Source organism: Pholcus phalangioides, unplaced genomic scaffold (genome assembly GCF_987345545.1).
Source record: "Pholcus phalangioides strain wild (caught in Gottingen) unplaced genomic scaffold, Ppha-v1.0 ptg000004l_1, whole genome shotgun sequence".
In the NCBI taxonomy this organism is placed as follows: Eukaryota; Metazoa; Arthropoda; class Arachnida; order Araneae; family Pholcidae; genus Pholcus; species Pholcus phalangioides.
Genome location: NW_028301597.1, coordinates 29,131,901 through 29,148,586, shown reverse-complemented (window position 1 = coordinate 29,148,586; position 16,686 = coordinate 29,131,901). Strand labels below are relative to the sequence as shown.

The 16,686-nt window shown below is 33.7% G+C and overlaps 1 protein-coding gene across 1 annotated transcript in view; it reads right to left on the bottom strand.

Moving 5' to 3' along the window:
• The window catches only part of LOC149087055 (frequenin-2-like), a 250,475-nt gene that overhangs the window by 40,002 nt on the left and 193,787 nt on the right, over positions 1-16,686 (bottom strand). The window contains exon 3 of the mRNA XM_089231280.1: positions 1,580-1,628. Coding sequence (XP_089087406.1) covers positions 1,580-1,628 — 49 coding nt within the window. The remainder of the gene's footprint in view (positions 1-1,579; positions 1,629-16,686) is intronic.

The following is a 16,686-nucleotide window of genomic DNA, read 5'->3' as shown; positions in this document are numbered from 1 at the left end:
CGCATACACTTCGGTCAGTTGTGTAACATGCCATCTTGCGATTTCACATGGTATCTGAAAATGATGGCCATCACGTGGAATATACTTTGTTGCTGTAACAATTGTCAAAGTGTTTAACAATTGTTAAAATTGTAAACATTTGCCGAATGTGTCATTTCATAATAAAGCACCTTGCAACTAATTTTTTTTCCACTGAAACAAATTCCCATTACTTCATGAAGTTTCATCAACACGAGAGTTCTGAACGTTTGTCTGGCAATGAGGATGTTTCTGCTGGCATGGACTTGACCAATACAGTGTCATATTGTAAAAAAAAAATATCGGCAATTCTGCTCTACTCTTTACAACAGTTCAGTGAAAACGCGTTCATGTTTCCACATGATCAAGCACCAGCCTCTACTGCTTGTGCTATTTTCTTGAAATGAGTGATCAGTAATTAAACTGGTGCACAGAGTCCTTATCTTAATCTTATTGAGAACCTTAGAGATGAATTGAAGGATAAAGAGCGAACCAAAACACAGTGATTGAAATCTGTGCCATGTCTGGTCCTTCCTTTCCTGCAATTACATCTACTACAGCTTTACCGCACATGTACCTCGTATACATTCTTCTGAGGAATTTCTAACGAATCGGTACATGCCGGAATATATGTTCTGAGTGTATGTGTGGCTCCAACGTTTTTATAGTGTCAGAGTAGTGCTTGTTTCGTGTTCTTGGTCGTGCTGCCATCTGTCTTAAATATTTTAAGGTCAAGATGGTAAATGCTCGAATTATCATATAATGTAATTATCATGTTTCTTGCTCTCTGTGGGGAGAGATTTTTTTAAAATGAGAGACCGACTCTCGTGTCTGTGACTTGAATTTAGAAAACCGCAGAAAAAAAATAAATCTGCTATAAATAAGACATCGATATTCACGGGTTGCTTGTCATAAGGTCGTGTATTTTTCATGCGAAAATTTGATTACTTCTTCTGTTCTTACGTTTCACCCAAATGTAAATGTTTCTTCGATTTCATTAGAATTTTGCGTCATTAAACTGCAACATGAATATTTTCTTTTATTTACAAATTTATAAACCACTTTATGTCTGAACTGTCTATTAAGTGAGTAACGATATTATTGATACGTGAATCTTCATGTTCACGTATCAATAATATCGTTACTCACTTAATAGACAGTTCAGACATAAAGTGGTTTATAAATTTGTAAATAAAAGAATTTAAAGTACTTAATGTACATTCTTGATTTGTGTAAAAGGCGGCATTTGTATGGATCTGAAAGCGAAACATCAAAAAATGCCGATTTCCGTTTCTTACGGTGGAAATATAAAAATGGCAACTTCATCATTTATTAATTGTCATCTGCGGTGATTTCTTTCCAGGAGAATGGTTCAAAGAGCATTTCCAATGCCAATGAAACCGTCAAAATAATCATTCACTTTCGTAAAAATTCGAAGCAGAAATTCACAAATATATCAAATTACATTTATGGGTTCGTATGTGCGTGTAGAGCTGCAAACACATGGCACGAAATCGTCAACGAATTTATAAATTTGTTATGAGAGAGCTCGTGAACTCACCTGTTCTGTTAATTGACCGTTCGGGCAGTCTTTGAGGAAACCTTTGTACCTGGAGACAAAATAAAATATCGTGAGCATTAGGTTCGTCTTCTGAAACTAACTACGTCATATCAGTTTGAAAATCAGTACAGTCAACACCATGTATAGCATCTTCTATAGATGGTGTTGGTATAGTCAGCTCAGCTTAATCGGATATCAAGGCTTCCAGCACACAATACCCAATTAAGCCGGGAACTATTCAATCGCCATTTTACAACGTTAGTATAGTTTGTATGTCGGAAACTGGATGGATCGCTATTTATAAAGCTTCTCGAATAAATCAGACATCAAAAATATTAATGAAATTGTATTTAATAGATCATCGATCACACGCACTTTTGTCGCACCACGGTCATTTCTGCACACGAGGTCTAATTTTAGACCGGGACCTGCAATTTATTGCCGATTCCGAACGGCAGGCTTTTTTTTATACTCATCGAGAGTTTGGTGCGCTAACCCCTCGATAGGGGACTCCTGCGGTAGCAATTCTTTCGGCGGTCATGTCGCTGTTTCTGTTGTACCCCTGTGTCAGGAAAATTTTCTGACGAGGACGAACCGGGTATCAAACTCGCGAACCTCTAAACATCCTTTGGTACTTTAGGCAAATATCGACCTGGGCTACCGCGCCCCATTGTATTTAATTACAATGATCACAATACCAATGAAAGATTTTACTTTTCATTGGAAAAGGTTGCGTCCTTTATTGGCTCAACAGAGAACAAAATACGGGCGCGGTAGCCCAGGTCGATAGAATACTCGCCTAAAGTACCAAAGGATGTTTAGAGGTGTCGCGAGTTCGATACCTGGTTCGTCCTTGTCAGAAAACTTTCCTGACAAAGGGGTACAACAGAAACGGCAACATGACCACAGAAAACATTGCTACCGCAGGGAGTCCCAATCGAGGAGTTAGCGCAACCCCTCGAAGAGTATAAAAAATAAGCCTGCCGTTCGGAATCGGCAATAAATTGTAGGTCCCGGTCCAATTAGCCCTCGTGCAGAAAATGACCATGGTGCGACAAAAATGAACAGAGAACAAAATATTGAAATGAACTATTGAAGACAACTTGAATATTTGGCAGCCGGCACCTACTCTCTAATGTATTTTTTTATATATTTGACTTGGTAACATATTAATTAGTTTTTCATTAATTCCAAATATTTCATTCAATAAAAACATTATATGTATAGTGGTTGATGTGTACCAACAGTTGACGTGTGGAGAGTAATTTTCGATTAAGCGGGAAAATTTCGTTGAAATTATCATATTAAGCGGGGAACTTTAACATTGTAGTGGAGAAATTTAGGTGCCAGAAGATTTTATCCGTTTAAGCGTGGTACCCGTTCACCCGGAAGATAAATGTCGAAAGCTGCCGTTCGGAATCAGAAATAAATTCTGTTTCTCCCCCCCCCCCCCTGTTCTCGAATGAATGTATATTGTTCGCTTTACGAAAATTTCACTTTTACGGTTAAGAAATATTTGGATACAGTAAAAAATAATCAAGGCTTAATTAATGTCCGATTACAGCCTCTACATTGTTGATAATCAAATGTTCTGAATCGTTTATCATAAATGATTCGAGGTCATTTTCTCTACTCCACTCCATAAAATAATTGCTAATTTTCTCAAACCCAAAATACTGCCCGAATTGAACCTTGTAAGGTTCCTTTAAGGATTCCATATCCCGAGTTACAATCAAGGTTACGGAATCCGATTAATGTAAGTTTAATGCGTTTCATGGGTTCCGGTACGACAATTAGGTAATTCGTCAGTCATGTCCCGGGAATAATTTCCGACTAGCATAGAGAATTAGAACGCGCGGAATTCCTTGCCGGGAATCAATATCCGTTTACCATTTATATGTATTCCATCCTGTGAGCGAGCAAAGACTTCAAATTTCGGTAAGAGCTGTAGCGCAGAATGAATTAGATGCATGTTTCGATCAATCAGCAGAGGAACGTTCCACATCTTCAGCTGCTTTTGAAAGATCATATATCACTAATGTGCGTCTAATGCTTAAATATTACGATAATGATTCATTCAAAAAATTAATGCATACGATATATATCTCGGATAACTCTAATTACAAAGTTACGGCTCTGCGTAAACAAATCAACATCAGAAATTTGAAAAATGAATATGATATTCAAATGGTATTTTTCAAGTAATTTTAATGAATACGGTATTTTGAATGCATTCGCACTATGCCGTGCTTTCTTGGCATATCATACAATAATTCAAAATATCATAGAATTTATAATTTAATTACTATTTTAATCCTGTAGAAATGTTTTAAAATCCGGCTTTTTTAAAATGAACCTAAATAAAAGCAGGCTGTTTGAGCAATCAATTGCCAATTCTTCTAATTAGCTAGAGGTGTATGGGCACATTGCAATAAGCTAAACGCACATCAGACCTTGATAATATCAAGACCAGAAAGTGATAATTTTCCACTCAGCCGGGCGCATCGCAAAATGACCAGGCTCGTAGCAATTAAGCCGGATTATGCTCGTAAGAAGAATTCTCCAATAAACCAACGCCTATACATCATGAAGATTATTATGCATTTTTGAAAACAAATATTGTATAATGAATTGTTCCATGAATGATCATCATTTGATAATTTTTGTCGCACCACATTGATACCGGGTCCTACAATTTATTGCCGATTCCGAATGGCAGACTTTTTTTTTTATACTCATCGAGGGGTTGGTGCGCCAACTCCTCGATGGGGGACTCCCTGCGGTCATGTCACCGTTTTTGTTGTACCTCTGTGTCACCAAATTTTGGATGGATGTGAAATTAAAATGGAAGTTTTTAAGCCTTATCCACTTTTCATTAGGGTTCTTCCGTTCCTTGCAATTAATGAAAATATATTGTAAAAGTATAGTATCCGCCGTATATATTCGGCACATATTATAGTATAATATGTGCCGAAAGTCACTAAACTCTTCGAAAATTCATAAAAATTGATGTCATTGCGTATGACTTGTATCAATTTTTCATTGTCTTTTTTATAAAAATACAAACGTCACAGCATGCAAAATGTCCAACGAAGTGACTTAAAAAAAAGTCCATTGCCCATAAAAAATACGGATGTCAATTATATCAAAATACAACAACTCAAAATAACAACAATTGCCGCAGAAAAAACTAATATAATTATAATAAAATATGATATACTGCCCATAAAATTTTTTATGAAGTTGTCCGTTCATATTTTTTCTATATTTTTGAACGAATTTTTGCATTTTAACAACTCTTTCTGAATTGCAACTTGATGCTTATCTGCTTGTGTTTGCGAAATTCAACCCCACCCTAAGTAATTTTATCTTTGTTTTGGCTGTTGGCCATCCTCAATGAATAAATGAGCGAAAATATGAAATTCATGTCGGGATTCGGATTTTATTTTACAAGAATAAAACTTATTTTAAGTTTTCCCGTTGAAGGAATGGATTGAGAATGGATCTCAAATCATACACATGATTCAAAGGACAATAATATTTCACACTATCAAATATTTTCAATGAGTTTTCTACCGAAGTAAATCACATTCCGAGCAAGAACTGATCATTAAAGTCGACGAACATAAACTGAAACAAAACACGTTTTGTTTGTATGGATAAAAAATAGTATTTAAAGGTAATTTCATTTGCGTATGCTGTATATGCTTATTAAATAGGTAGAATTTTCTAATCTCCTTTCCATATCATTAAATTTTTTCTTCAAATCTTTTAAAGTATTTTCTATATCCATATACGTCATACCTAAGATTTTAACTACTCAAGTAAACAATATATATACTCGTGAAATAAAAAAATACTTTCTTTTCGCACCAAGCATTAACATTATAATATACATACTGTAATGGTAAGAAAAGTGCTATCCTTCCTGTAGGTGTTAATAGGTTATTTAAACTTATCTGTAGGTGAACAATTTTTAAAATAAATGATATGAATTCTAATAAAAACCGAATTTTCTGTCGATTTCTATAATTGGCTTAGGGCCGTATTCACCGACATGGTTTAAACTGTAGTCACAATTTGGATAAGAGATCAACATAGATTGGTTAAAAACCTAAATTTAACCAATCCGTGTCGATCTCTTAACAAAAAATTGTGACTATAGTTTGAACCATGTCGGTGAATACCGCCCTCAGTCAATTATATGAAGTAAAAGTCACGTGACTTATAATTCACACAGTATTTCTGACCTCAGTTGAAATGTTAATTGAAACTAATATAATCATTTGAGTTTATTAATTTTAATTACATAATGATTCCATCAGCAATTGAAACCATAATTGCAGATGAAAGTTATTATTTTCACAGCCCAAGTCTAAGCGATTCTTTTTTAAACACCTCTATTTTTTTTTTTTGACTGAACACAACACATAAAACATACAATCAAAACAACTGAAAAAAATGGCATTACAATGACACAGACACTCCGTGACCCCAAGGGACTACAAGACCTTCCAGTGGGTCAATATAAATTATATTCAAGAGATAATTGGATTATGCAACAGCCTTGTTAATGTACTACTTGGTTAAATATTTTATAACGTCTTATTTATATATTTTTAGTATTTTTCCCGTTTTTTTCCTTTTTAGCTGAACAAAGAAAACATACATATAACTGTATGTGTGTAAATACAAACATAAAAATTATTCAGTTGGCATACACGTATGGTCATATAATCACATGTATTTTTCAGTTGATAGCAGAAATGGTTATATTTTTTAATCCCCCCCCCTTTTTTCAGAATGATTTATTTTGTGTTGTTTTATAATCTATTATATTGTTGTAGTATGGATTCAAGACAAGTGTTTATTGAGAATATAAATATATTGTGATTGGATCTTATGTTATTATTTGTCTGATTAATAGCATGGTATATGTTCATTATTTTTGGGGAGGTATATCTATAACTCTTTTGCAATAACGTTTTATTTGTTTTCGGCACTTGATATATGTTATTCAATCCAGATGAGGTTCTATTTTGTTTTGTTTCTAGCCATTTATTGTTTAAGAATGAAAATTTTATTAGTCTATAAATATAGTTTTGTCTTATAGTTAGTTTGTGACATTCTGTTGCATTGTTGTTTGCTGGGGTGTTTGTAATTAGGGACCTTATTTTATTATATATATATATTATGAAGCTTTTGTATATCTGTTTGATAAGCACCTCCCCAGGCAGTAATTATATATGTTACTATTGAGTAAATCCACGCATGAAATAAATATTTTAGAAAGTTATTGTCAATTTTGTTTTTTAATCTATATAAAATGGCGGCATATGTTCTTAGTTTTTTTATTATTTTCTCACATTGCGAGTTTCATTTTAGGTTATCTTGTATTATTATTCCTAGGCAGTTGTATTCCTGAACTCTCTCAATCTCGTGACAGTTGCATTGTGAAATATATTGTCATGGACAGTGATCGTGGATTTTATTTTTTATGTTAGTTAACTTTATTATTATTTATATTTCTTGTTTTTTAAGCAAATGTATTTTGTCTTTTGTATATTTAGCTTAAGTTTATTTTTCTTAAGCCAATTGTTGATTTTGAATAGGTCCTCTTCGACTTTGTTTAGTAAATCTGTAATTTCTGTATCGTTAATATACAATATTGTGTCGTCAACGAAAGAAATTAATTAACCATTCATGTTCACTTTTAATATGTCATTTATATAAACAAGAAACAAAATTGGCCCGAGAACCGATCCCTGGGGTACTAATTTTTTTACTTCTAGAAATGTACTGACTTCTTCACCTATTTTAACTGCTTGTTTTCTATTAAAACAATATGTTTTAATTAGTTTAATGTGTTACCTCGTGTACCAGCTAATGACAATTTCTCTGTTAATATCATTAGATCCACATAGTCAAAAGCTCTTTTTAAATCCAGAAAAACCGTTATTGAATATTTATTATAGTTAAACCCGGTGTTCAAATAATTACTTAGTTCTAAAATGGCCATTTCTGTGTTTTGTTTTTATTTCCTTTTTTGAAACCCATATTGGTTAGCTGCTAGGTATTTCTGATAATTTAAGAAACTAAGTACATCCTTAGATTTTAATTTTTTATTGCGATGAAAATTCTAAGAAGAAATTCTTTAGAGATTATTCCATGCCAAAAAAAAAGGAGGAGAAAATATGCAGTGAGGGGAAAATGAACTGAGTAAGTTCACCCTTGTAACACACGCTGGCCCTTTTACTTAGCGTGAGAACCACAAACCATTTCATCCATCTATGTCAGGAAATGTAAGAACAATAAAAACTGGCAAAAAATATACGATTTTTCTCCCTCAAGTTCCTGGAAATTCCCATTTGGCATTGCTTTAGCCCTTTCTATCTCAAATGAGACAAAATTCTCTATCTGTAGTAAATAGAAGAGAAAAAGCTTGTATGAAATTGCAGTACGAAAAAAAGATATATTCAGTTTAAAAATGAAATAAAGACATGGAAAATGCCTTTCTTTTCGTGATTAGAAGTCGAGATTAAGCGATTTTTAGTTCACACGTTATTACTGACGTCAGCCTAAATGCTGAATTGAAACTAGTATAATCATTCGAGTGTATTAATTTCTATTGCATAATAACTTCATCAGCACTTAAAACCGAGATTGCAGATGGAAATTATATACTCAGCGTGATCCTGTAACTCTAACAGATGCTTTCTTACACACCTCTCTCTCTCTCCCTCTGTCTTAATGTTATGAGTTATAATGAACAGTTTAATTTAACAGTCCATAAAATTAAGTACATCCTTAAATTTTATTTTTTATGGCATCAAAATTCTAGAAGAATCTCTTTAGAAATAATTCCATGCATACAAACGAAAGAGAAGGACGAAAATACACTGCGAGAGAGGAAAATGAACTGAGTAAGTGCATCCAACAACACACACTAGGCTCTTTTCCTTGTGACGTGAGAACCACAAACCGTTCCATCCATCTATGTCAGGAAACACCAGAAAAATAAAAACTAGGGGAAAAAAGGAGGGTTTCCCTCTTAACTCTACGGAAATTCCCATTTGCAATTACTTTGGTATTTCCTATCTCAAATGAGATGAATTTTCTGTCTGCAGTAGATAGGAGAGAAAAAGCTTGCATGACATTGTATTGGTGTAAATATTATATATATATATATATATATATATATATATATATATATATATATATATATATATATATATATACTGCACATACTGTATTCAATTTTAATGAATAGTGTATAAAATTGTATATTCTTGAGTTGGATAGAATGGTTTGGGGTTTTCATGCCAAGAAAAAGAGCCAGTGTATTACACGAGTTCACTTCTCTGAAATTGTATTGACAAAAATATTATATGCATATATATACTGTATTCAATTTTAAAATGAAGAGAAAGAAGTAGGGAATCTCTTTCTTTCATTGATTAAAAGTCGATTGGGAGCGATTTTCGGATCACACGTTATTTCTGACGTCAGCCTAAATGCTAAATTAAAACTAGTATAACCATTCGAATTTATTAATTTTAATTGCATAATAATTTCATCAGCACTTAAAACCGAGATTGCAGATGGAAATTTTTATTTTCTCAGGCTAATCCTCCAAGACATGCTTTCGTACACTTCTCTCTCTCAGTCTCATACGTTATGAGTTTTAATGAGCAGTAATATAACGGTCCTTAAATTTAAGTACATCCTTAAATTTTTACTTTTTAGGGCCATCAAAATTCTACGCAGAATCTCTTTAGAAATCATTCCATGCAACAAAAAAAAGTGAGAAGGCGAAAATACACTGCCAAAAGAAAATGAACTGAGTATAAGTGAACCCGTGTAATACACTGGCTCTTTTCCTTGGCGTGAAAACCACAAACCATTCCATCCATCTCAAGAAATACCAGGAAAATAAAAACTTGGAAAAAAAGGGGATTTTCCCCTTAAGTCTCCGGAAATTCCCATTTGTCACTGCTTTTGCCTTTCCTATCTCAAATGAGGTAAAATTCTCTATTTTAATAGAAATTAATTCTCTTTATAAATACTATATCGTGGAGAGATACAAGAGAAAAAAATGCATGAAATATTTCAGTAGAAGAAAAGATATAAATTCAAATTAAAAATCAAAGAAAGAGACGTGGACAATGTATTTCTTTCAGTGATTAGCGGTCGGTTGAAAGCGATTTTTGGTTCACGCGTTATTTCTGATGTCAGCCAAAATGCTAAATTGAAGCTAGTATAATCATTCGAGTTTATTAATTTTAATTACATGATAACTTCACCAGTACTTGAAACCGAGATTGCAACTGGGAGTTATTATATACTCAACCTAATAATTTAACAGATGCTTCTCACGCACCTCGCTCTCATAACGTTATGGGTTTTAATGAATAGTTTAATTTAACGGTTCATAAAATTAAGTGCATCCTTAAATTTTAATTTTTTGGGCCATCAAAAATCCTAGGAAGATTCTCATTAGAAATCATCCCATACAAGCAAAAGAGAAAATGCACTTCTAGATGAAAACAAACTGAGTAAGTGCACCCTTGTGAAACACTGGCGTGGGAACCACAAACCATTCCATCTATCTACGTCAGGAAGTACAAGAAAAATAAAAACTAGGGAAAAAAAGGAATAATTTTCTCCCTTAAGTCTCCGGAAATTCCCATTTGGCATTGCTTTGGCCTTTTCTATCTCAAATGAGATAAAAGTCTCTGTCTGCAGTAAATAGGAGAGAAAAAGCTTGTATGTGAAATTGCAGTAGGAACAAAAAAGATATATTCAATTTAAAATGAAAAAGAAAGATATTTTCCATGTCTTTTCTTTCAGATGTAAGCACCATGTGTTTTCATTAAAATGCGCATATCCGCATTCTTACATATTATCCAGGAATCTACATTTATCAAAAGTTCTTATCAGTTTAATGCTCCATTTTGTTCATTCAATGTGTCTAGAGTACCCTACGGAAAAGCTCTATCACTTCCACGAGACTGATTTAATTAGTTTTCTAGAGAGATTATTGGCTTTCTTCATGTCTCTTCTAATGGAATATATTTTCACGTACACTATCTGTCGAAATATTTATAAATACTTGAACAATTCACGGGAAGCTGGATGGCATTTGACATTTTCACCAGGAGAAATGTACTCATTTTAATCCTTATCTTTCGAATGTGTGTTTCAGCTTTTTAATAGCTCTAGTTTGTTTAGTTCACTATTATTTATTAAGAACCCTCGTAATATTACAAATGCAAACAGAAGTCCACGACAGGTGAATTTCACAATGAGGTCTGTGTAAAACGGAAAATAATTCATATATAATAAATATGGATTTTATTTAATGGATCAACCCAAAAAAATTTTAATTTTAATTATTTATATGAATCAACTCTACGCTGGGTATGTAAAACTACACATAAACCATGTAAAAATTCATATAGATAAAAGCAGCGAATATTCATGTACATAAAAGCAGTAAAAAATTCATGTAAATAAAAGCACAAAAAATTCATGTAAATAAAAGCAGCAAAAGTTCTTGTAAATAAAAGCAAAAAAATACAAATTCGCAATTACAGTAAAAAGTACGGACAGAAATAAATAACTGAAAAATAATAAAACAAATAAGCAAGTGAAAAATACTAAGATAAATAAGTGAGAAAAGTACTGAAATAAATTAATTCAAAATAATAAGAAAAATACTCAAGTGAAAAAAATCTTAAATGAGTAGAAAAATGGGTAGTAGCCCAAGTAAAAATTAAAAAAGTCAAAAGATGATAAAATAAATGAAAATTTAAAAGTTCATTCTTTGAAGAATCACATTTTTTGAAGAAAATTTTCAAAATAAATATTATTTCAAATTATACTTATCAGACCTCGAGCATTCATTTTTTGGAATTTTCAAAATGCTTTTGCATCTTTCGTACTCAAAATATGCATTAAAAACAAAAACGTCCGAAGATTTTTCTTTTTTTTGAATTTTCAATTATTTATTTTTTTTGTGAACAAATAATTCATTTCGTTCAAAGGTTTTCAACCAAGAAGATGCAGGGTATATTCAATTTCACATATTTTTTAACAGATTTTTATTGCTAAATTGTATGTAATAAATCACGCTTTTCTCTGATGCTCTTTCTTCTGGAGGCTATCTTAATAATCCCCTGAAAGTTCAACTTCTAGTGCTGCCCTCTGATGAGAGTTCATATTCACTATATTCCTAACTCAAGACTTACACAATAATTCAAGTCAGAGGTTCACTCTCTGAAGTCAAAAGAAAAAATTCTACAGTGAGAAAAACCAGCCCAGAGATATGTCGCATAAGGGTCTGAATGAGTTATAACCAATTATTCGATGTTTGAAGGAAATACTACACAAATATTCATCTCCTTCGTGATACCGCTGTTGGTTTTATGAGTAGAAGATGTATATTTTTTTCACTCTGTTAAAAGATTGATTATTGCTATGAAAATGTAAAAAAATTTTCCCCTTTTTTAAAATAATCACACTAAAATCTTTTTTTTTTCACTTGTACTGAAAGAAGTCAGATCTTAATGTATTACGATTTAATTTTTTCAGTTTTTTCAAAGTTTTTTTTTTGTCAGTTGTTTCTAAATAATGTGCAGGAAATCTTAATTCTCCCCCATATATTCGGCTACTTTAATTATAGATACTGGAATGCAATGTATCCTAAAATTAACGAAATGATGATAAAGAAACTAGACTTTTTAATGTCTCTGTCATGGTATAATTGATTATAAATCGAGGCCTTCCCCCCATACCATATTTAACTGCTCACGCCCCAAATGTTCCATGTTGACAAAGGTGATGGTATTGTTTTACACAGTAAATGTTATTTGTATTATCACGGGGGGGGGGCCCATAAAATTCCCTGAATAATGTTTTGCTGTTATTAAAATATCTGGATTTAAATTTCTTTTGTGTCTAGTGTTTATTGAGATCTATGGTTGATAATGATAAATGTCTGACTGTGCGGTGTATCATCCTGGGTGTTTTGGTAGGAAACTTTCCTCTTCTCTTCACGGCCGCCCCTAGTACAAAGTCTTAAATTATTACTCAGCCGCGCGCGTTTTGAGAGCAACATTTTTGCGACAACTAGAAATAGCGCGCTTTCTTTGAAAATTAAATTACTGGATGAACAATCATCCCCGAAAAATGATCAAATCCATTTTTTTCAAAATCCAATAAATGATTCCGTGTCGATATCTATATTTCTCCTTTAATAATACAATATTTCCTGATGTCATTATCGTGCATTCAACGATATAAAAGAAAAAACATGACAATAATAGAATTTCACAAGCAAACGATCATCGTCCGAAATTTCGGCTAACTTGATTAATCGAGGCGGTGAAAATAACCCGTAATCAAATCAACACAAGATCTGTCCATTCCACAATTTGTTGATAATGTGATCATGATTAACTCTTGAAGAAAGCTATTAAGGCAGTGTAAACGGATGTGTTGCCGAACAAAAGAAAATGGTAACGTTAAAACACGAAAGTGTTCTTTTAGGAGTCACCCTAAGTAAAAATCAAGCGTTATTTCCAGCGCAAATCAAATTACATTCTAACGATATGGCGACGTTGCAAACAAGGAATTTAAAAAAAAAAATCCGGAGAATTTTCGTGCGAAGGGGGATGATTACGAATTTCCAGTCCCGTGAGAATGAAGCCACGGGATGTTAATCGAATTTAAATAACCTTTTCTTGAGATTTGCGTACATTTTTCCCGCTATCTCAGAGTAATTAATAAATTAATTCTCTCCGTCAAAGGAATATTCATACACACACATATACGCACATTTGATTCGCGGCAATCGGGGCATTTGGAGAATTTCTGAAGATTTAGTTATACACGCAAACTTTTCTCTCATCCGGAATCTGTTTCCCAATTTCGAGTGAAGTATTTAATTTTGAAGTATATTGGTGTTTTTGGCACGGGAATATTCAAATTAGCTTTTACTGTCATGGTGTTTGTTACTCCAAAGTCCTAACGCCATCGATTCGGAAGTTTTCTCCATCAGTCCCAGACTTGATTGGTTTAAATCTAATAAGAAAGACTTGAGGAGCTTATATTTACATAAGGGAACATTTCCACTTTTTTTGCGAAATGCACTTGTTAACGGTTCGTGAATCTTTGAGATAAGCTCTGTTAGATTCTGCAACGGGGATTATTCAAACGTGAATATTTTTTGGTGTAAATTACAATGTAAAAGTTAGTCGTTTCTATCAGAAGGGAACACACATATCCACCTTTTTCATACACTTCAGCATTTTTCATCTCTCGATAATGGACACCCATGGGACCGAAAATGCGACCACCGCGGGCCGCTCAAGTGCTCTAGAACTGCGTCTCTTAAGTAATCCGTAAATATGTCGCAGGTGACTTGAGTGATCCGTCAATGTGCTGCGTGCCACTTGAGTGATGGGGAATTGTGGCTCGGGTCAATTAAGTTATCTGTAAATGTGCCGCGGGCTGATGAAGTTCTCTGGAACTGTGCCGTTTCTCAATTAAGTGCTCTGTGGATGTGTCACGGCCCGTTTAAATGCTCTGGTACCGTGTGGTGGGGGCAATCAAGTGATCTGTAAATGTGCCGTTTAGTTAATTTTTAAAAATTAAATTTGAGGTCGCGGATCAAATCAGATGACTCTGAGGGCCACATTTGGCCCGCTGGCCATAGGTTGAACTCGGTAATATATTTTCGTATTTTGTCTATTTTGCCACGAAGCGCACTTTAAAAGATAGTGCTTTAGACCTAGTGCTTTATGCCAATTAATTGGATAGTTTGATAGTTTCGTAAAGTTTTAAATCCGGGAATTTTTCAGTCAAGAAAATGAGGATCACAGTGAATGACTTGTTGCAGGCAAAGGCGGAAATCAAAGATGTACGAAAATCAACCACTCAAAATCCAGCTAAAATTCTAACAAGAAACGTACAGTTCACGAGAATTTCGTAAAACTAAACGGAGGAAAAACTAAAGATGGATCGATATTCAATGTGTAGCATCCCTCTTGAACATCCAAGTAAAAAAAAAAACTCATTCTTATGGTTCCATTCATTTCCTTTGATAATCGAAAAAATCTCCATGAGACAGGAGCTGGATGTTTTGTCACATCCATCATACTGACCAGACATAGCATTATCTAATTTTTTCTTTGTTTCGACAGAACCAAAATTCCTTATTCGAAAAAAGTTCTTTGACGCCTCATTTGTATCAAAAGCCACACTAGTGATTGCTTTTCGTTTTTGCGCCTAAACAAACCGAAAAAGAATTAAATTTTAAACATGCCCGAAAAATAATTTGAAGTTTATGAGAAAAAAAATGAAAATATCCTCTCGAACAATAGATATAGTCTCAAAAAATTCACTCAGTATCATAGGAGTAAGAAATCAAGACTTTTTGGGATGATCTAGTAATATTTGTCTCGAGTAATTCGATTACTGTATTCCTTGTAATAACTATTGAGTAAGACGGTGAGGCGAGAGAGAGATAATTACCTGCTATGAAAAGCTGCTTTGAATATTGACAATTACAATTAACAGTGTTAAAACTGACAAGTAGTAATTAGGATGAAATATTTTGTTATTTCCTAAGTACTATGTGATGCTCTTTAGATAATGGAAAATGAATATGGTGAGTAATAGCCATACGCAGTGTAAATGTCCTGCAATAAAATTGCCTTTTATCTATCTAATAATTTAAATAAAGAAACGAGTTCACGTTTCTACGCCTCATTTGTATCGAAAGCCATACTAGTGATTTCTTTTTGTTTTTGCGCCTGAACAAACCGAGAAAGAATGAATGAACATATGATGTATTCAAAATTCGGACCTTCTCCCATACAATTTTAAATAGGATCACATATCTTTAAAAATTTTCATTTCTCAGCTAAGTCTTTCAAGAATCAAGATTTACGCTTATAGTGCGTGTCCCATATAGTGACCAGAAGAAAATTATATATTAGATATATAAGAGTATATATTAATGAAATATAGCACAGAAAAAATATGTATTGAGAAGACGGCAGGTGGGAGAGAGCTGCGGATTCTCCATCTCTCGCGTGTGTGAGTCCCGATTCTTGACAGGGATAGAATGGTATCGATCACTCGACGATTCTACTCACGGCTAGAGGATGCGGACACCATAAATATTTGAGGACACTGGAGAGTGTTCTTCTGAAGGATGGCGAATAATAATAATAAAAAAAACCGTCGAGGAAAAGAATAATAATATATCGTATAAAAAATGATAGACGGATAAAGTAGTATTACCGCTCAAGACTAATCTTTTATGTTATTTCTTCCTCTCTCTTTCCATTATAACGCTCTGCGCTCACCGAATGTGACTTTAGTGAAGACTATAATCCGTATCAGAGAAAGGATTTGCTGTAATCAGTCGCATACAGAGTCCGAAAACAGTATTGTTATTTTTCTGAGTTTCTTTTCCCATCCATAACTAAAATACCACTATTGTTGTTTTCAAATTTTAACCAAGTTGGGGAAATTTCTAGAAATGGAAAATTTTATTTAGACTCAAATAATTTTTTTGATTAACCCACTAAGATATTCTTATATAGGTGGGTGGCATTATTCCTTTCATTTACACTGGTGCGTAAAAATTAAGGACGGGGACGGTTTTTCCTATGTAACGTCGTGCGTAAAATTTGCAACACCGGTAGCCCAAGATAAAGCCAGTCTCGGGCCCTCACTAAAATTATACGAATTGGGTCCGAGGAAATTGGTTGGGGCCATGGATTTTATTCGTTGTTAACATGAATACAAATTAAAATCACAGAGGTGATGTTTGACAAGCTTCCAGGTTTGCCCCCCCCCCTCCCATGTGGAAGTTGACAGGTTTCATTTTGGGGGGCCCTGGATGAATTGCAACCTAAAATTCTGCGAATTGGGTCCAGGGTCATTGATTGGGGGTCCTGGAATTTATTTGTTGGTAAAATGAATACAGGTGAACATTTTTCGTGGTCCAACAGGATTACAAGCATGTGAATGACTAGAAGAGTGAGCTACAGAGCGTGGGACCTAGTCAGTGAGTGGCCTAGAGTGTGTGCAAG